Source organism: Diadema setosum, chromosome 4 (genome assembly GCF_964275005.1).
Source record: "Diadema setosum chromosome 4, eeDiaSeto1, whole genome shotgun sequence".
NCBI lineage: Eukaryota > Metazoa > Echinodermata > Echinoidea > Diadematoida > Diadematidae > Diadema > Diadema setosum.
The window spans coordinates 24,492,022-24,514,539 of NC_092688.1; the positions used below are offsets into that span (position 1 = coordinate 24,492,022).

Sequence of the window (22,518 nt, forward strand, 5' to 3'; positions counted from 1 at the left end):
CAATCACCGCATGAAATGCAAGCTACATGTGACAGGATTGGAATGGCGAGAAACGCTTTCATCGCATTGTTGCATTTTGGGATTAAACTAAATCGATCAGCTTGGCAGCTTGGGCCGCTTGGTGGGTTTCAGCTGAATAATACTAAGTCGACTAATAAGACCCCGTGTACAGTGCAGGGCTGGGCCGAGTCGCGGCTGAGCAGCGGCCGAGTCCGGGCTCAATTGCGGTACTGGTCTCAATTACGGTGAAATGAAGGCGAGCTCGGCCGCGACCGAGCCCGGCCTTTTCACTCACTGTAAACGGGGTCTTTGTCGGGCGTTCCAACGGGCCTCATAAAGAGTTAATGGAGATGCCGGATTGATAGGGAATGTTTGCGATCATATCATAAGAGGTCAGATTTCTTCCAATACCGATATCATAAATGTATACACTGGTATAGGTCACATGAAATGTACCCTGAACCAGGAAGGACTGCATGCACTGATGGGTCCTCCCGAATTTAGTAATGATGGTTCCGTACTGCCTCAGTAGATATCGGGATTTATTTTCCCAACTATTTTTCACGCATTCATTTCTGAGCTTGTAACATTCATGTAGAGTTCTTCTTCTGATTCCTGCTCAAAGTTAACAAAGTCTCCAGTTTTGTCCACCTCGCTATACAGTTTGTTACACGCTTGTAGAACTGCAGGAGATTTTCCAATTGTTTTATTCACTGTTGCATACAGATCATTGTAAGTTTGGGGCTTGGGTGATAGAAAATCTGGTTTCACTGTGTCCTTGCCTTTGCAGAGCCTGTCATCTTTTCTCAATTCAGGGTGTACAGCAGCAGCTGAATTCGTTTTAGGTTTAAGCGAACTGAATTTGCAGGATTCGAAACTGTCAGAGAACTGTGTCTCGCTGCTCGTTGTGTTGTCGTACTGTTCTTCAGAATTAAGCTGATAGTAGAACTCATTTTCGGAAGACACAGATGGAAGGGAACCAATAGTTGAAGGGGGCAGAATATCATTTTTGTCGGATGTTGAACCGGAAGCTAACGAAGGAGTGAAATTGTGACTGTCTATTCTACTGCTTTGTAATACACGATGGGTATGATCGTACTCACTGTCTCTACGAAAAGGCTCATTATGCATGCTGGATTTGTCATGTATGCGAGGGCCAACACAATTTGACTGCAGGCCAAAGTTCAGAGAATTGTAACAACTATCATCAAACAAGCAAACTGCCCCAGGAGTTATATCAGTGTCTCTCCTCTTCTTATCGTTTGTAGAAAGATTTACATCCTCGTATACACAGTCGTCATAGCCATTCGATGTATCATCCACTGATGGGTCTTGAAGACCATCGTATTCGCGGCAGCACGATGTGTTCATCGCAGCATTTTTGACGTTGTTCTCTACAGGAATTGCACACGGAGAGATTTGTTCTACTCTCGTCGATTCGACTATGAACTTTCCTACCTCTGCAGCGTTTTGGTAAATGTCACACGAGTACTCCTGAGCGGTGAGCTCGCTAAAGCTATGGAGCACATGCTCATGCAAAGGACGACCCACTGTGCCAGCGTTACTACTGCCAAAAGCCAATGAATCAACATGTTCTGTGCTGCTCGCAGGTTGAGTTGAAGAATTTGCAGAAATTGCCGGCAATAGTCCGCTATTTGTGGTACCATTTGACTGATCACCAGCTTGCGACCTCCCTCTTCTAGTGAAAGTCAAGAAAAAGTAAATATTTCACATTAACATACAGGTGGATATCATAATTTTTTGGAAATGATGCTCAGTTCAGAAGAATATTTAGCATGTACAGACGTTTTAAAATCAAAACTACTTCACTTTGTACAATACCCAAAATAACATCTTTGTCTTGATAGAAAGAAAAATCAAAGAGTTCTTAAATATCGTGCTTTCATTTTGTTTTCTCTTGTGCTTATTTAGCTGCTATATATGTTTAAGAAGATCTGTAGTCAGTGTTTCTGGAAAGTTCAAACACAATCAAGTACATACGTACACACATTTGGAAATGTGTTTTATCCGTTTAAATGCATGTCCTAAATACCCTAATGTCTACGCCTATACGCGTGTACCCGGGGTCAGACTTCCAAAGAATTTCTTCTCTCTGTGTGTGTATGTGTGTGTGTTTCTAAGCTTATTTCCTCCATTGGCAACACTGCCATGTAGTTAGGTGACAGACTGGAAAAAAAAAACCCAACAACTTGCGAGTACTGTAAACGAGATGGGCAACACATTTGCCATGTTGTCATGAAATACATGATATTTTAAAAATGCGTCTTTGTTTGCAAAGTGTCTTGCATAGAGTCTTGAGATTATTTCTTATGGTCGGATTACACAAAATGAAGTTGTAGACATTGCACTAAAGTATATACAGTTTCGGAAGACGGACTATCCTAACCAGCAATGCATAATGGAACGTCAGTTTTTGAGAAAAGCCACAACAAAAACGGTTTTATGAGCACACACACACACACACACACACAAAAATACATTTTTTTTTAATTTTTTTTATTCCGCCAGACTCTGTTAAAAGAAAACTGTACTGACATTTTCTAATTGTCTGATAATTCTGATCTACATTTTTTGATGCCTACTACTGGAAAGAGAGGATTCTAAAACCCAGGATAAGCCTGTAATGATTTTTTGAAAAAAAATGAAAACGAGCAAGCCATGGAACGATCCACACAATTTGGCCTACGTCACAGGTGCTCTTGGTGCACAACTCCGACATTAGCAAGACGAACTACATAATGCCAATTTACTGATGAAATCTCACACGAAGTACTGCAAAAGCTGTTATTTAGTATAATTGCAATATGAGGCTATAATAAACATGTTAAACAATATCTATTAATCTTTAAAAGCAATCTCTTCAACAGCTTTTATTTAGATAAAACTTGTGGGGAAATTCCAGATATGCAAAATGAAATTGTCATCGTTATCCGAACGTGCTGCCCATAGAAGACTGTGTGTAAGTAACGTTACGCATTGATGATCATGATCGAGCGATGGTTCGCCAGTTCAAACTACAGTATCTAACGTAGATGAGGGCTGAGTGAATCTAAATCCAAATGTAGATAGACTCTCTTCAACGGCACGCACGATTTAGCTTACTGAGATGAAAACGGTACCCAGTACACATAGACTCTGAAATACTAGAACTAGGACCAGGACTACTGAGCAGTCAAGGAGTAGGCTCTACGTGGCAGTCCAAGTTTTGATGAGTAGGCCCTACACTCACTCACCGTCGACATTGCAGCTCTAGACCCTATGTGCACAGCGCTAATAAGGCACAGCGTAACGTTGCATATCCCTGCTGCCAGAACTTGAAGAAAGTCCAGACGAAAGTCCAGACTTCAGATCTAGATCTGGACCCTTGTCCTGCAGGCACTGTTGTTCCTGTGCTGGATTTTTCAGGTAAGGTATCTGCTTTATGGATTTCCGATGTTTTGTAGTCGAGATAAATCTCATAGTGGTGTTATTTACACCAAGGACTAATGTTAGATCTAACAGTTTGTTTCAGTAGGCCTACTAGGACCCATATCTCGGAAGAGTGGCCTGACCACGTAGATTCTAACACAGTGTCGCCGCTTCGCGATCCCAGCGCTGGTGTAGGTATAGTGCTAGCGTACTTCCGTATCCATGTAGATATCTCAAAATTCACCTTTCCAAATGGCACCAAACTCACAGGAAATACTTTATGATTCATATCCAACAGCTCACGTTAATTGGAAACAAATCACATGTCGGGAAGCGTAAGTGTAGACGTCGACTTTCCTGTCGGCGTCGCTAAAAATAATCTGCTCTACGACTAACACGAGTGATTGCGGCCAGGCCCTACCTACCTGCTGCGCACGCACAGACTGAAGTTAGCCATTTGATATCATGAGACAAATCTTTCAAGTAATTGGGGGCAATAAATAAATTTAAAAATTATTTGCGGTAAGTTGAATGAAAAATGTAGTTCCTATATCACACAAGTCGCAAAAATCATTACACTTTTGAGTTTAGTTCTCGCGTAAATTCCCCGTTCGCACAGCACTAGTCGGCTAACTTCAGTTCTAGATTGTGCATCTTGCGTTCGCCAAGATCTCTCGCGAAGAGTGAGTTTTTCTTGAGTGACGACTTGAAAGTCGACGTCAATATTGATACTTCTCGATTACTGATTTCGTTCACATATAAGAGAATACTTTGAAATATGCTATGAAGTATATCCTGTAATTTTGGTGCGATTTGGTTTAGTGAAATTTGAGATATCTACATGGATAGAACAGTACACAAGCGCCGCCTGCTAGCTAAATTAGGCCTAAGCGTCGTCTGCTACTCGATACGAATTAACGCACGCGTATGCGAGCACTTGTAATCAGTAATAGTGAGAGCACCTGTGACATCATAACATCCGGGCTCGTCAGCTCATTAGCATAATTATCACCTAAGAAGTTCCATTTTTAAAATTAAATTACGGACTTAATCGTTATGACATATTGATTCTGTTTGCACCGCTGGGTCTTTTAGAATTAAAAGAACAACATATAAAAAATAAAAAACCGGTACAATGCCCTTTTAAAGACTCACTTTTTCTTTTTATGATTGCACCAAACCAGGATTGAAATGGGAAGCAGTATGAGAACCACACACAAGATGGTGGCCAATATGTACGTCAGTGAAATATATTTTGTCGCCGGATCTGTAAAAAATGAAAAAGAATTATGAAAAATAATTCATCCATTTAATTTAGGGCCATTCGCTATAATTGGTAGTACTTCCATTGCAACACAGGACAGGACAGAAAGCTGAACACAATTATATATATATATATATATATATATATATATATACGAAAAGGTCCTTCAAAAACTAAAGAAATTCAGTCAGTAATCAGAGTTTTCCGAAACAAATTACAGTTAAACTCGCATAAGTCGATCTTCTCGGGACTGAGCAAAACACATCGACTTAGGCGAGTTTCGACTTGTACGTAAGTCGAAAAAAATCGACTTAAAGTTACACCACACGTACATATGTATAATGTACACATGTATGTTGTCTACTCTGGAGCCGAGAGGTGGAGCGGTGTGCCCGATATTTGCCCTTCAGCAAGACACTTTATCCACATTGATGCAGGCCAGGGCTCCACACTATAAATTTTATTTTGGTGGCCCCAAAATGATTGATTTTTATTTTTTGGTGGCCCGAACAAAAAAAAAAAAAAAAACAACAAGCAAAACTAAATCGGTCCTACGTTCGGTCCGAAAGTTACCGTTATTTATTTCTGATTGTAAAAGCAATCATCCACCATTTACAAGTATTTTAACACCTTCCGGAGCCGAATGTTGCCGTTAATCATTTTCAAATGTAAAAACAAGCAACCGACATTCATTCTAGGATCTTACGGAGCTGAATATCATCCTTATTCATTTCCGAACGTGAAAGCAAACATCCGCTTTTTATTTCATCATCTAAATGAGCCGATTGATACCGTTAATCATTTCCAAATGTAAAAGAAACAGTCTGTTACTTATTTTAGCATCGTACGGAGCAGAATATTACCGTTATTCGATCTCCAAATTCAACAGCAAACACCCGACATTTATTTTATGATCGTAAGGAGCCGAATGTTACTGCTGTCCACTTCCGAAAGTGAAATGAATCATCTGACATTTATTTTGGCATCTTCAGGAGTCGAATGTTACATGCTATTTACTTTCGAACGTAAAAGCGAACTTTCGGCAATTATTTCATCATCGTACTGAGTTGAATACTATAGTTATTCATTTCCGAACGCCAAAGCAAACATTCAACATTTATTTTAGCATCTTCCGGAGCTGAATGTTATTGCTATTTACTTTCGAACATAAAAGCAAACATAAGACATTCATTTTATCATCGGACGGAGTTGAATACTATTGTTATTCATTTCCGAACGTTAAAGCAAATATCAAACATTAACTTTACCATCAAACGCAGCTAAATGTTACTGTTATTCATTTCGAAATTTAAAAGCAAACATCCGACAGTTATTTAGCATCGTATGGAGAAGAATATTACTGCTACTCACTTCCGAACGTAAAAACAATCATCTGACATTTATTCTAGCATCTTCTGGAGCCGAATTTTATTGCTATTTACTTTCGAAAGTAAAAGCAAACTCCCGACATTTATCTCATCGTCGTACGAAGTTGATTATTATTGTTATTCATTTCCGAACGTCAAAGGGATAATTCGACATTTACTTTAGCATCTTCCGGAGCTGAATGTTAATGTTATTTACTTTCGAACGTAAAAGTAAACATCCGACATTTATTTCATCATCGTACGAAGTTGATTATTATTGTTATTCATTTCCGAACGTCAAAGGGATAATTCGACATTTACTTTAGCATCTTCCGGAGCTGAATGTAATTGTTATTTACTTTCGAACGTAAAAGTAAACATCCGGCATTTATTTTATCATTGTATGGAGTTGAATATCATTATTTTTCATATCCGAACGTCAAAGTAAACGTTCGACATTTATTTCAGCATCTTCCGGATACTTTTTTTTTTTAATCCTTATTCATTTCCGAACGCAAAATCAAATCTCTGACATTCCAAAAGTATAAGCAAACATCCGACATTTATTTTAGTATTATACGGAATCGATTATTACCGTTATTCATTTCCAAAATTAAAAGAGCAAACATCTAACATTTATTCAGCATCTTATGGAACCGATTGTTACCGCTTCATTTCCAAAACTGAAGGCAAACATTTGGCTTTTTTGGTGACCCCGGTCGCAAATTAACCATTCGCGAAATCGTGATTCGATTCGCGAAAAGACTCCGCTAAATATAAGGCATAGATCGCTACACTCGGCAGGGGCTACGTCGTCCTTTCACCAGGTCTCGTTACAAAACCAAAATCTCGCGTGAGTTCTTGCGTTACCTATCGTTAATGTTAACGAAACATCGTTAATTTGCGCTAGGGATCGTTACTCATCGTTGCTACAAACGTTAATTTTCCCGATCGTTAATTTGCGTTACTAACGATTCAGGTGAAACCGCTTGCGTTAATGAAACGTTAATGTTTATTTACGCAGTTTCTTTTGGTATATACTGTATGTAAACAAAAACTGGCGTCTCGTGATTTTGACAGTGATTTATTACACAATAAAATCTTATTCGACTTAGGCACAGTGAATTCAATGGTTTTTCCGTGAAAGTGTTCTTGGAATTTCATCGACTTAAGCGAGTATTCGACTTAAAAAATTCGACTTATGAGTGAATTAATACACGTAAGTCAATGGGGAAAAATCGGGACTTTTTAAAATTATCGACTTGCGCGATTATTCGACATATGCGATGTCGACTTAGGCGAGTTTAACTGTATACGTTAGATTAGCTAGCAACATTATGCAGTCTATTCAATTCACATTCAATTCAATTCATTCATTTTCTTCTTCCACAAAAAAAAAAAAAAAATCACAAATGACCCTGAGTACATACGAGATTACTTTACCATGGCAATTAGAGGTAATTGTGAATGAAAACCTTTTCCACATGTTCTAAACTTAAGAAGATGTGAATCGGGAAAAATCGTATCTTATCCAGCTTAATGTAATATTGATAAAAAAAAATAATGTTCTTGAAAATGATACATGCTGCTTGAAAATATGACATACCTCACCATTCATAAGGGAAAGAAAATCCCATTTCCGCTAACCTTACTTATGGGAAAATTAAGGGGTACAAAGTGAAAGGTAAATAATGGCAAAATGGTTCACTCTTAACTTTTCACAAACAAGACAGCAAGAGGGATTTGCCACCCTTTGTATCAATCTAGGATTGTAGCAGCATAATATTCTATGTACAACACAAGCATAAGCATGGTGATACCAGATTTTTTGATCACCTGAAGGAGACACGACGGTTGTTTCTTTCATTGTCGTTGGCCATTGAGAAGCATGGCTGTCCACAGCTTTTGAAAACAAAAGAATGAAAATACGGCAGTATAAGTACTAGATCCCATCTACATCAGTATGCAAGTTATTACATTTTTTTTCATTGTTTTACTGCAGATGCTTTATTATCACTTAATCGTCCTATTCAGGCACACAGAGTGGCAGTGTACGTTTTGGCTGGTTTTAAACTTATCGATACTCACCGCTATTACTGTAGTCTATACTTTGTTTAGTGCTGGTGCTGGGTGTAACATCTAGAAGTGTATTTTCTGTAAACGAACATACAAAATACAAATCATGTCTGTAAAAAAAAAAAAAAAAAATGATGTCTATGAATATCATTAAGTTTGACGGAAAAGCCACATAGATGAAATAAAATCCATGTCTTGCGACTTTTTGTTGGTTTGTGATGCAGGGTCAAATATTTTCGCCCGCATATTGAACACTGTTCCTTCTGCGTTTTTTTTTTTTTTTTTCTGTATTCTGTGTCCTCTTCATGAGAATTAAAAGCTTTCTTTAGCCAATAAGATATGACATTGTCCTGTTCACTGGCGTAGCCGGGGGGGGGGGGGGGGGGCGATGGGGGCGGTCGCCCCCCCCCCCCCCCCTCCTAAGATTTGGAACGGGGATTTGCGAGGCGGAAAAAAATGCGTGTATACTGTATGCATGCACATGAAGCGGGTCTCCTTTTCAACCTTTCATCAAATAAGATCATAATTTTGTGAATATTTCACTCAAAGTGTGCACCAGATCGTTGAATTTCAGTTCAAAATATGCAAAATCTCTCGTGCTTGGGAGGGGGATACCCCCTCCCAGACCCTCCCCCTCTGTGCCTCTTTCCCTAGCCTTAGTACACTTTTTAGATTTACAACAAATTATGAAAAATTCTAAGCGCACATGACTTATCACTTATATTCCGAAAACTCAATGTTCCCTTATGTACAAGGGGAATTTCCTCTTTTTATCGACCCTTTCCTCCCTAAGCCCCCCCCCCCCCATCATTTTTTTTTTTTATGATTTCCCATATATTCCATCAAATATGCGTATGCGAGATATCTCAATTTCAACCTTAAAAAAGGCAAAAGCTCCATCGTACGGGAAGGGTGGAGATAACACTCGCCCACGCCTTCTTCCTGCTCGGCCGCCCCTCCCCCCCCCCCTCCCCATGCATGTAGACTGTGGTTACACTTTGAACATAAACAGTTTTCCAAATATGACACAAAATGTGTGCACCAAAACGTTTAACTGCAATCAGAAATTATATAGAATCTCCTTCCACAGACTTGCTACACTTCTCTTCTGATTGAAAAATTTTCAGATATCCCAACAAACGTGTACGCCAGATTGTTGAATTTCAGTTTAAAAGCTTAAAACTGAAAAAAAAAAAGGCTCCCTTGAATATGGGAGAGGTATCTTGCCAGCATTCCATTGCTTGTTACCCACTTTAGACCTAGTACATTTTGGGAATGACAATTTCCGAATTTTCCACAAAAAGTGTGCTCTAGATCGCTTTATTTCAATTCTTAAAACGCAAAAGCTCCGACGAGCGGGAGGGGGAATCCCCCTTCCCCTAAGCTCTTCCTCACTAGACTTTGTACATGATGCACACAGATGATGCACATTCGGAATAAGAGCTAAATTCCGTGATTTTAACACTTCGATGAAAAAGTATTGCACAAAAAATTTGCACCAGATCGCTGAATTTAAGGTCTGAAAATTCAAAATCACCTTCGTTTGGGAGGGAAAATGCCCCTCGTGTGCATGTCTTTTTTTCTGTTTGATTGCTGAACAAAGCGTTCATGATATTCAGTGTAAGAATTAATACAAGACGTTTATCTAAATAATACCATTTTGTAGCCATAATGTTCAATAATAATCGACATGAAAATACATTGCTACCTTAAACAATTGGGACTGTTTCAAGTCGATAAAACACGCAAAAACACGCAAAAACATGCATCAAATTGCACCATTGCAACATCAAAATGCGAAAAATTCTCACGTGGGAGGGGGAACACCCCCCTCCCACACCCTCCCCTTCCTCCTCGCTCTCTCCGCTCGCTCGGGCTCAGTCGCGTTCATGATATTAAGAGTAAGAATGAATACAAAAAGTTTATTTTAATGATACCATTTTATATATATTATTGGCAAATTGTGCAATAATAATTTACACTAGAATATACTGCAACCTTCAACTCGTTAAAACATACAAAAACATGCATTAATTTGCACCATTTGCAACATCAAAATGCAAAAAGATCTCACCGTGGGAGGGGGACACACCCTCCCCTCCCCTTCGCTTGCTCCGCTCGCTCGAGTAAGAATCAATACAAAAAGTTTATTTTAATGATACCATTTTATATATATTATTGGCAAATTGTGCAGTAATAATCTACACTAGAATATACTGCAACCTTAAACAAGTGGGACTATTTCAACTCGTTAAAACATGCAAAAACATGCATTAATTTGCACCATTTGCAACATCAAAATGCAAAAAGATCCCCTCCCACAACCTCCCTTCCCCCTCGCTCGCTCCGCTCGCTCGGGTTCAGTCGTGTTCATGAAAAGAATTAATACAAGAAGTGTATTTAAATCATACCATTAATAGGAAAATTGTTCAATAATAATCTATATCAAAATATACTGCTACCTTAAACAAGTGGGACTATTTCAAGTCGATAAAACAAGCAAAAACATGCATCAAATTGCACCATTTACAACATCAAAATGCAAAAAGTTCTCACCGTGGGAGGGGGGACACCCCCTCCCACACCTCCCCCCCCCCCCCCACACCCTCCGCTCGCTCGGGTTCAGTCGCGTTCATGATATTCAGTGTAAGAATTAATACAAGACACTTATTTTAATGATACCATTGCTATAGCCAAATTGTTCAATGATAATCGACATGAAATTATATTGGTACCTTAAACAAGTGGGACTGTTTCAATTCGATAACACGAGCAAAAACATGCATCAAATCGCACCATTTAAAACATCAAAATGCAAAAAGTTCTTACCGTGGGAGGCGGGACACCACCCTCCCCCCCCCCCCCCACCTCGCGCCCCTGGTGAATATTTTTTCCGTACATGGGAACGCTACAGGACATGAATTATTCATAAGTTGAGCTGAACTTTTGAAGTGCGCAAGCGCGTGGACTCTACAATTCTATAGCTTACAATTCTATAGCTCGGCCAATTTGTACACGAATGAACGGACTCGCATACTGTACATACAGTGTATGGTAAGAGTACCACCTATCGGCAGGGTACCTTGACATCGGCACCCTGCGTATCATGGCTGCACGCGTGGGATTAAGTGCCATTTGCTATGAAAACAATAAAAACGAAGAAACGAAAATCAAACTCACAAAAAAACTAACAAACCAGACTAAACACGTTTCAATTACACATTCGCTCAAGGTAACGACGCATGGCTGTGAAATTCACGTGTATTACCTATGGAGGGAGGGGGCATATGGAAAGGTTTTTGGCCAAAAGTCTACTAAAATCATTCTACAGCTGAGAGTGCGCGCTGCACGCACACACAAAACGCCAAGGTGCACGCTTTGAATTATTCATGAGCCTACAAGGTCTGCCACACACGTCCTGCACACAGCAGTGATACGGACTGGTCCATTGTCGAATATGGGTAAAATGCTGCAGAAACAACATAGGGGCAGTCATAAACATAGCATTATATGGGTTAAATCTACATTGACAACATGAATTACATGCTTTTCATGAAATTGTTTACATTATCTGCTTTTTAACTGACCACACACTCACACACACACACACATATACGCACACACTGACTGAGGTATCAATCTTATATTGCTGACAGTCGCTTTCTGGTCATGTGCAGCAACTTCAGTAAATTAATAGCAAAAGCCAAGTACACTCTAAAAGATGCACAAATAGAAACTGAAAGCTGATGTAGTGTAGATTCACAATCATGTTGGAATGTTGACCACCGCAAGTTCCACCGGCACTGCACTGCACTGTGCTTCATGCTCCACTCGCGGTTACCTGGGCACGTTCACCCCCATTACACAATGGTGCACTCTGCGTATAGTGATGTGCTTGCCGAGAAAGATATGATCATCGAACATCATCGAAGAAGAAAATTCCTGTTTTCTATATCTTCTCAGCAACATATAAAGTCATAACTGGTACAGTAGGTGGTCAGTTAATACAAGGGTTCACCGCTGACTTCAGGAAACTTAGAAATGAGAAATACATATCCAATTTACGTTATAACTCACGGTATATAAAATCATAACTCGTCCAAATGCAGCCACGAATAAACAGTGACGTCATATGATAATGAGCTTCTCTGAGTCGCTGATTGTGATTGGATTGAGGACGGGACCTTCTCAGTTTTTTTGCCAATTCCGACAAGACCTACAATCCAATCACAATGAGTTTGACATATATGATAGAGAATTTTTTGGCGCGTAATATGGTAGAAGCCACAGCTTCATGTGCCATTCGGTTGCGGAGATACAGCCTTTCAAATAGGGAGGTATCACTGCATCACACGGCGAATACTTCAGGAAGTGTGTACAATCTTATGGGGCAGTTATTCTGAAGTGAACTCACAAAGCTGTTTTTGAGCAGCCAGTCCGACGTTATTAGAAGTCCATTTATCTTCTAATTTTAGTATTCTACAGAAAAATGTCATAAGACTAGAAAACCGCTAGCCACAAGTCCACGGACATTACTTACTCTATGATATTTTTCCATTAATGACAGTAAGTCGGGTTTTGCTTGTGCGTCTCCATAGGTTATAACACAGGGTGCGCGCGCGCGTGTTCTGTGTGTATTAAAAGAGACAACCTTTCCATATGGCCGATCGTGAGGTACCTTTTTAAGCTGCGCGAAGAAAATGGTCACATTCAAAACTGCAGTACTTTGAGTATAAGATTTAGGCGAATTTGTTTTATACTTTTGGAATAAACAAGCTACAGATCCTTAGGGTGACGATTGGTGGTACCCTCAACCACACATTACATACAGTACATACGATTCGCAGTTCCCCGCTGGTAGATATTCGGGGAGCAGACAGCTTCGTGATTGTCAGCGCAGCCAGGGCAGCCGGCGTGGCGAGCATGAGCGAGCATGCAGGGTTCGAAGAAAGTGCAGTTGATTGTTGGAAGCAGGTACATACGCAGCTCGCGTGAAATGAACAGCTTTACAAGCTACAACCTAAACTACAGCCATAGGCTTGGAATTGATGCCACATTACCACTATTCGTACATGCATAAATGGCCAAATAAGAGTTCTTCCGAAATCTTTCGCACGCCTTTTTTTTTTTTTTTTTTTTTTTTTTTGTCGATCGGGTACATGTACTCGTATTCGTTCGTAAATAAACCGCTACCACAGAGCAGTTAGTAGGGCTACTTTGTACTTGGCTATGAAGCGAATGTGCATTCACAATCGACTTCTCAGTGATGCCATGCCAGTGACTCGAGCATCGCGAGTGCACTTTCGAAATACAACGATAAGATCATGACCAATCCACATGTAAACTAATAATAGTAGATCGAACTTCAGTAGAGTCTAGTTTTACGTTTTCAAACCAATTAGTCAATTAGAAGTTATATGTGAGCGTGATTGTATTTAATGTACAGAGTGCTACGTGTGTGCAATTAAAATGAAACGTGTGTTGGATCGCAAGCGACAGTGCAGTTTCCTGCAGCTAGCTGCAGCGCAGGTTGATCGTACGCACCTCGTGAGTGCAGTGACATGTTTACGCACGAACGTATACATGCGCAACCATTGTGCACAACACACACACACACACACACACACACACTCATACACAGGTACAACGTGTACTAGTAGCTAGCTAGCTCGCTGCAGCATCATGTGCATGTGGCGTTCATTGTCGAAGTCCATGGGCATGCGCATTACATTCTTTCAGCTCAACTTATGAATAATTCATGTCCTGTAGCGTTTCCATGTACGGAAAAAATATTCGCTCCGCTCGCTCGGGCTCGGTCGCTTCGCTCCCTCGCAGACTAACCGCCCCCCCCCCCCCCCCATGATCAAATCCTGGCTACGCCGTTGGTCCTGTTCGACAAAAAAAAAAAAGCGAGGGGGATTAGAATCGAGTTTCCTCTTGCTGTCTTGGCTGTATAAAGTGAAAGGTGACTCCTTCTGGTGTGTTGTAATTCAACCTTGACGTAACGTTCGCGGTGATAGGACTTTCTATCATTTTTTTTTTCTCTGGTTCGGGAGTGATACCATGATTTGATACATCATGCATGATGTTCAAGATCCAACATTAGTTTGTTATGGGATTAGTCAGGTTACGCTGAGAAAGTTTCTCTTTCAAAACTCGGAAACTGGTGAGAGCGACGAATAGGCCTCCTCTGTTTAGTGTGGAATCATTCACATTCAGATACATCCACAGAGATACGCGTGATAAACTGCACTTTTAAAAGGGGAATTATTTCAGAATGTGAATTTTTATGAATATACATGTTTGTAAGAAAAGTATATTCAGGGCATCCTCTTAGGTTTTTAAACCCACCGTGAATTTCGTTTTTGACTGCCCGGCAAGATGGGACTGTATCGTTCCAAACAGGAAAGTAGGTCGACTTTCCAGGTAGAGATACACACTGCAATGTCTTGCTACCATTGATGACGTAACCTTCGCCACAGCTAAGAGTTATTACGGACCCAAAGTTAGTGATGTTGGAGTTCCATTGGCCATTTGACACATTGCCGGGATGGTTACAGAACCCGACTGACACTGTTGGAAGAAGGAGAAACAAAACGGCTGATCATCTCATAAGCCCCCAAAAAAGAACTCATTGGTAATCTCTAATCAGTTGTCTGGTGTACCTTGTTGGTATTGTTCAATGATATCTGTTCATCTCAAATTTCGAAGATTATTTTGGTGATCGTTTTACTTCTGAGATAAAAAAGGCTTAGTCTTAGTCCTATAGCTCTTAAAACTTCTGCAGTCGCTATAGTGATAAATGCAATGCCCTTATTATAACAATACATGTATTTGCAGCATTTTTATTGAAGAAGATGTGATTGCTTCATTGTGATTTATAAAGTCACAAATTTGTCCCTTGTGTTTCATTTGTTATCTATGGCATTGACGGCAATTGCGAATGATTGCTTTGGAGGTGATAGAATCGATATTAGAGTTATCATTTTGATCCTTCTTTTCATTCGTCTATGCTTCATAGAACAGTCAATGGATTTGTTTTTTCTTTTAAGTCACAGTTTTTAACTCACCGTTGAATGCAGAAAACACAACGTGGTCGGAGTCAGGTTGTGTTTGGCTGGGACAGGTCCAATTGTGGGAATATTTTCTGTCAGAAATTATGTTGGCAAATGATTCTGATTGCAAACATACGCACGAACTTCGATGTATGAGAGCAACATCTTGGCCTCCGGACACTTGTTGACAGGTGGACATGCATTCGTCTTCAGAATGAACATGAAATTCATCATTATGTGGAAAGAGAGACTGAAGTGTTTGTCCGGCACCTTTGTAGCAACCAATAAACGCAGGTTCTACGTGGAAAATAATACAACATACAAGCAGGATGATACACAAATACCAGGAATGAACTATTGTGACTATAAATATTTTCAGACGTTGTGAAAGTAAAGGAGTAGTTATGTAGGGGAACACTTGCTACGTCACCTATAAAATGGACAGAATGTATATCTCAAGGCTTACCGGAAATCAATCAGTGGGACTTTTAGGATTTTGTGGCTCTGAGTCGTATGAAAAGCATGTGCATAAAAAGGCTGAAAGCAAATCAAGCTAAGCTCTTCTTTTTTTCATATTATCGCTCATACCCGTTTATTACGCATTGCACACAGTAACTGAAGAATAAGTCAATTTGTACGCAACTCATACATCATTATCCTACCACCAATGTATGTCAATATGCAATGACATAGCAGTCAGAAACCATTACAAACGAATCTACGAAATCAACGAAACTCGTTAAGCTGGCGATCTAAGTCCTCCAAGATGACTTTTCAAAAATCAAGTATGTGTGGATGGCAAAAAAAAATAGATAAATAAATAAAAAAAAATCAGACATGTGCCAATGAAGGATCTGGTGACGTGCAATGAGACACACTTTATTGAGTGGAACAAAAGGAGATCCACTACTCCATGTTAGTGGGGGGGGGGATGTGGGATGGGGGTGTCCCCCCTCCCACGGTAAGAACTTTTTGCATTTTGATGTTGTAAATGGTGCAATTTGATGCATGTTTTTGCGCGTTTTATCGACAGTCCCACTTGTTTAAGGTAGCTGTATATTTTGATGTAGATTTTTATTGAAAAATTAGCCTATAAAATGGTATAATTTAACCCATTCCATACTGAATGACGTGATGCCCATATAGGTTTAACACACAGGCCACCAGGTTCCCGTACGGAACAGGTTAAATACACTCCTTGTATTGATTCTTTTCACTGAATATCATGAACGCGACTGAACCCGAGCGAGCGGAGCGAGCGAGGGGGGAGAGGAGGGTGTGGGAGGGTAAAGGGTGTGGGAGGGGAGTGTCCCCCTTCCACGGTAAGAACTTTTTGCATTTTGACGTTGCAAATGGTGCAATTTGATGCATATTTTTGCGCGTTTTATCGACGTGAAACAGTCCCACTCGTTTAAGGTAGCAGTATATTTTGATGTAGATTATTATTGAACAATTTGCCTATAAAATGGTACAATTTAAATACACTTCTTGTATTAATACTTTTAACTAAATATCATGAACGAGACTGAATCCGAGCGAGCGGAGCGAGCGAGGGGGAGGCGAGGGTGTGGGAAGGGGAGGGTTTTGGAGGGGGTATCCCCCCCCCCTCCCACGGTGAGATTTTTTTTTAGCATTTTGATTTTGCAAATGATGCAATTTGATGTATATTTTTGCGTGCTTTAACGAGTTGAAACAGTCCCACTTGTGTAAGGTTGCAGTATATTTTAGTGTAGATTATTATTGAACAATTTGCCTATAAATTATCTTCTTGTATTAATTCTTACACTGAATATCATGAACGCTGTCTGTTCAGCAATCAAACAGAAAAAGCACGCACACAAAGGTGTAGATAGGGGCATATCCCCTCCCACACGAAAGTGATTTTTGCGTTTTCAGACCTGAAATGCAGCGATCTGGTGAAATTTTTTGGTGCAATACTTTTTCATCGAAATGTTAAAATCACGGAATTTAGATCTTATTCCGAATGTGCATCATAATGTGTGTATGTACAAAGTCTAGTGAGGTAGAGCTTAGGGGAAGGGGGATTCCCCCTCCCGCTCACGGAGCTTTTGCGTTTTTAGAATTGAACTAAAGCGATCTGGGGCACACTTTTTGTGGAAAATTCGGAAATTGTCATTCCAAAAAAATGTACCAAGTCTATAGTGGGTAACAAGCAGTGAATGGGTGGCAAGATACCTCTCCTATATTCAAGGGACCTTTTTTTTTTTTAGTTTTAAGCTTTTAGAACTGAAATTCACACACATACACACTTTTGTTGGAATACCTGGAAATTTGTCAATCAGAAGAGAAGTGTAGCAAGTCTGTGGAAGGAGATTCTGTATAATTTTCTGATTGCAGTTTAACGTGTTGGTGCGCACACTTTGTGTCATATTTGGAAAACTGTTTATGTTCAAAGTGTAGCCACAGTCTACTTCTATATGCATGGCAGGGGTGGGGTAGGGGCGGGCGAGCAGGGAGAAGGCGAGGGCGAGTGTTATCTCCATCTTTCCCTTACTATGGAGCTTTTGAGATATCCCGTATACGCATATTTGATGGAATATTTGGGAAATTACCAAAAATAAAATGATTTGGGGGGGGGGCGGAGACTGAGGGGGGAAAAGGTCGATTAGAAGGGGAAATTCCCCTTGTACGCGAGGGAACTTTGAGCTTTCGAAATATAAGTGATAAGTCTTGTGCACTCAGAATTATTCATAATTTTTGGTAAATCTAAAAAGTGTACTAAGCTAGGGAAAGAGGCAGAGAGGGGGAGGGTTTGGGAGGGCGATACTCCTCCCAAGCACAAGAGATTTTGCATATTTTTAATTGAAATTCAACGATCTGGTGCACACTTTGAGTAAAATATTAAAAAAATATATATGATCTTATTTGATGAAAGGTTGCAAAGGAGACCCGCTTCTTGTGCATGCATACAGTATACACGCATTTTTTTTTTTCGCCTCCCAAATCCCCGGTCCAAATCTTAGGGGGGGGGGGGGGCGACCGCCCCCATCGCCCCCCCCCCCCCCCCGGCTACACCAGTGCTTCCAAACACCTCTTTAATGGAAACCAAAGAAACCGAATCTGAGAAAGGAAAATATCAATCAAAGCCGAAAGAGGCACTATATTTGAATAATATGCCAATAATAATTGTGCTTCCAGACATTGATCTAGAGACGTCGCCAGATAAGCCGTGTCATAAAACACCAAACACTCCTAATATAAACCAAATTCTTACCTCGGCATTTCAGTCTAACAACTTGGTTCGACGAACATCCGGTGGTTGCCAATGAGCACTCCTCGAGGATGTTGTCACCTATCAATTGATAATGAATAGTAAAACAAAATTATGTTTCATTGTCAAGGGAACCCACAACCCAAAGAGAAGTGTGGATTGAGTGAATACAGCTATATTAGTCATGTTAGTAGAACACATCAGTGAAAGTTTTAGGGAAATCAGAGTTGATGCAGAAGTTCAACACCAAAATTTTAACAATTCATAACTTCTGCATCGATTTTACGATTTTCTTCAAGCTTTCACTGATGTGTTCTACTAGTGTTGCTGCTTTTACTCAATCCACATTTCTCTTTGGGTTTTGGTTTCCTTTAAGCCGTTTTGATTTGGGTACAACAAGAACATGAAAGATTAATCAAAATAATCTACGGTGACTTATTTCATTGACGAAGTGAGAGAGAGTGATTGTTTGTGTCTATGGACATCTAGGACAGTTTAGCTATACTTGGGAGAGGTTTTATTGTGCAGCTCCCGACAATGTCCGTTTTCAATTGAATAATTTTGTCAACATTTGCTTGTGAATTCACTGCGACATATCATCACTCAAGCTGTGAGACGAATATGGGCAAGCCAGAAAAAAAAAATCGCATTAAGAAATATCGGAAATTTCAAACTCTTTATGCAAGAATTACATCTTTGTTTGTTTGTTTGTTTGTTTGCTTGCATTTGTTATGCTTCTCGCACAACGTGCAAATGAATGTACGTTGTTGTAAGACTAAACAGTATATAACAAAACTACAAAGAAGGAAAATAAAAATACGAGTTCATGTGATACTACAAGATAATAATCATCCATCCCCCATGTTTGTGCTTTCAAAATGTCGATTTTTGCAATACTGAGAAATATGCAGTGGGAAAAGGATGTATCATACAGCTGACATGTGCAGTTGTACTTCAAAAGTATTGCAAAATTCAAAATTACTCCTAAGAAATTTGGTTGGCATTGCAGGTGCAATTACCAATACGCCATGCTGTACACGAATGTTCCGTTTATCACAATAGGGATATGAAGCACTGAATTGCATGTAATTAGTTCTTGAAATATCAAACGTTAATTTTCTACAGTTCAATATTGTTTATGGGTTTTGAATAGTTCAGACTTTAATGTATTCTTATAGGGATATCCGAATTTCTCTGAGAAAATAGGACATTTGCATCAATCCCGAAAGGTATGAAAAGTAATAATGGGGCAAATTAACCATGTTATTTACATAAAAAATATGAATGATTACCTTGCCAAGATGGAACATGGATGGAGACAGTTCATTTTCAGTCGTTGTGATTAGTTTTAAATTAAGCATAGTTGTTGCAGTTCATGTTGAATGATGAACAAAAATAGAAGAGAAAATCTAATGAGCCAAAGATTGAAATTGTTATTTTTTTTTCTTCTTTGTAAATAGTTATTTTTTCATTGGTAAAAAATGTCAGTGTCTTTACGGCATTACAGTTTGATCCGACGAATCACATGTATAACTAGCAATATTCGAAGTATATTATTTATGAGAGTGGGATACATAATTTGAACCGATGCAAGTAAGCTGAAGGGAATTCAGGGCTTCATAGGACACATGAAATACAACCGAATTCTTTAATTGTATGATTATACTGCACTCTAAAAACGCAAATGTTGAATCAACATTTAAAAGGGCCGAGGAGTGACAGCATTTTTTGAAGTGTTGCATCCAACTTTTAAAATAACATTTTAAATGTTGAATCTAGCAGGAAAACCAACACTTTGAAAATGTTGTCACTCCTTGGCCCTTTTAAATGCTAATTCAACATTTGTGTTTTTAGAGTGTGTCACACATACAAACACACACACACACACACACACACACACACACACAATCAAAATCGATGTCGAAGATAATTATGTTATGCAAGTTGGGGCTTTGGATTTGGGGCCATGGATCGCTTTGTTTGGAAAAAAAAAAGAGAAAAAAATGCAGGAATAATAATGAACTGTGGTATGCTCAATTTTATAGTGTCCTGGCAAAAAGACGCAAACAATCTGCAAAGATCATTAAAAATAAGATAACTAGAAATGGAGGTGTTTCTTCTTGTTTGTTAAATTATATTTGCGAACCGCTTGGCAAATGGTTAGTTATAGTAAATCTTTAATTCCATAAATCTGCATATCTAATGCTAGGTACCTCCGAGGAGCGGTCCGAATGAAGTCTGCCAAAATAGTTTCACTGCCAATCAATGAAAAAAAAAAAAAAAAAAAAAAACTAACACAACAGAACACAGCACAACAAAACAGAATCACTTTTGTTCAGCCTCCGACAAGTAACCATGATTTCAGGGGTAGTAGCAAAGTCTCTGGGTCATAGGTCAATAATGTTCCGATATTTAAATCTTAATGCTACACGTATACTCCTCAATGTTTATTTATGCACTCACCGAATTCACATCGGAACTGTGTAAACCTGTTCCTTGTCACAGTGCGGGGCAATGTCTGATTCAAATATTCCTGCACCGCTGGAAAGCCTAGTTTTCCGCAGAACAAATCAGCAGCCCTATCATTAAGGCACACATATGAGTTTGTTTCAAAGACCACAAACCCGTCATGCGGTGAAGGTCCATTAACCAGCCTCACTGATGAATTTTCTGATGAGGAAGAAACCAATCATCTATTATTACAAGTAATAAGTGCATATACGTTATATGATATATATATATATATATATATATATATATATACATACATATATATATCTATAATATATATATATATATATATATATATATATATATATATATACATATACATATATATATAGTGCTTGTGTGTGTGACCCTTCGCCACAAAACCAACAAAATGTCGCCAGACATGGACTTTTAGTTAAGGGCAGATTCTTAAAGAGCAGGCTTTAAAATGATGTATAACTCGATTCAAATGGACTCCCCAAACTTATCTAAATACTAGACAGAAAGCACACACTCTGGAAAAGTGTGAGCTGAGAAAAGAGGCTCTGAAGTACAGGGTCTATTCAAGCGCTTAATCTTACCAAGCCGTGCTAGCCATGCAATGAAAGGGACAAAACACAGGATGTAAATCACCGGAACAACAACAATGAAGGGACTATCAGATTAAACTGAAATTAAATATGTTTTATCAACACATTCTGTCCATGATTAATGCCAAATTTCAAAGTAGTAGAATTATCTTTTCAAAAGTTATTAGACTTGAAAGTGAAGAATGTGTAAAGGATTTCAAGAAATGAAAGGGGGACTCTGAAACATAATTATGTACCTGATCACTCTATTCTCCCACAGAAAAAAAAGGTTGTAGAAAAATTTCTTAAAACACACTTTTCCATTCATGTTACGGTCCAAAACTAAGGAATACTGTTAAAGAAGGATAGCTCTTTCAGAAAATATGAAAAACTCAAGATTTACTCGGTTGACCCATTTCACCTTTTTTGAGTCCTCATGTAAAATCGAGGGGTGCGATTTTTTGTTCGTTTTGTGATGCACGGTCACATATATGTGATGCATGTATCGCTACCTTACGCCCATGTGCGATTCGATGAATAACCCGTAGTCAAAACAGTTTTCCAACTCAATCCTCCCAGTTTCTTTTTCTTTCTTTTTAACTGTCACATTAATGTTAGACTTGGCACACTCAGTTACAACACTCTACAACATGTTTATAAAGGCATCAAAGCACTTATGCCTTTGTAGTTTCATACACAGTTCACTCAGTATATCAAGAGAGTGAAAGAGGATAAAAGTCAGCTTCTTTGGAATAAGCATGAGTCACATTTTGAGGGTTTTTAGGGCTTTTCTCATACTTATGCTCTTTTCTCAAAGGCACAGTATTTGCCAAACTCCGAAATCAAGTCGCAGGACTTTGTGCATTATCTTGCATTAGAGGGTCAATTGTAAACAAAATGTTACGGACAGCATGAAAGATTTTCTGCCCGGGATTACCCAACAAAGCCGGCATGAATGATATTTGTATGTGTGTGTGTGTGTGTGTGTGTGTGTGTGTGTGTTTGTGTGTGTGTGTGTCTATGTGTGTGTGTGTGT

At 39.2% G+C, this 22,518-nt stretch overlaps 1 protein-coding gene across 1 annotated transcript in view; it reads right to left on the minus strand.

Moving 5' to 3' along the window:
- Positions 1-561: 561 nt before the first annotated feature.
- LOC140227968 (uncharacterized) overlaps positions 562-22,518 on the minus strand; it is a 51,813-nt gene continuing 29,856 nt past the window's right edge. The window contains exons 5-9 of the mRNA XM_072308351.1: positions 14,488-14,709; positions 8,149-8,214; positions 7,897-7,962; positions 4,585-4,696; positions 562-1,699 (exon numbers count right to left, since the gene is read on the minus strand). Coding sequence (XP_072164452.1) covers positions 562-1,699; positions 4,585-4,696; positions 7,897-7,962; positions 8,149-8,214; positions 14,488-14,709 — 1,604 coding nt within the window. The remainder of the gene's footprint in view (positions 1,700-4,584; positions 4,697-7,896; positions 7,963-8,148; positions 8,215-14,487; positions 14,710-22,518) is intronic.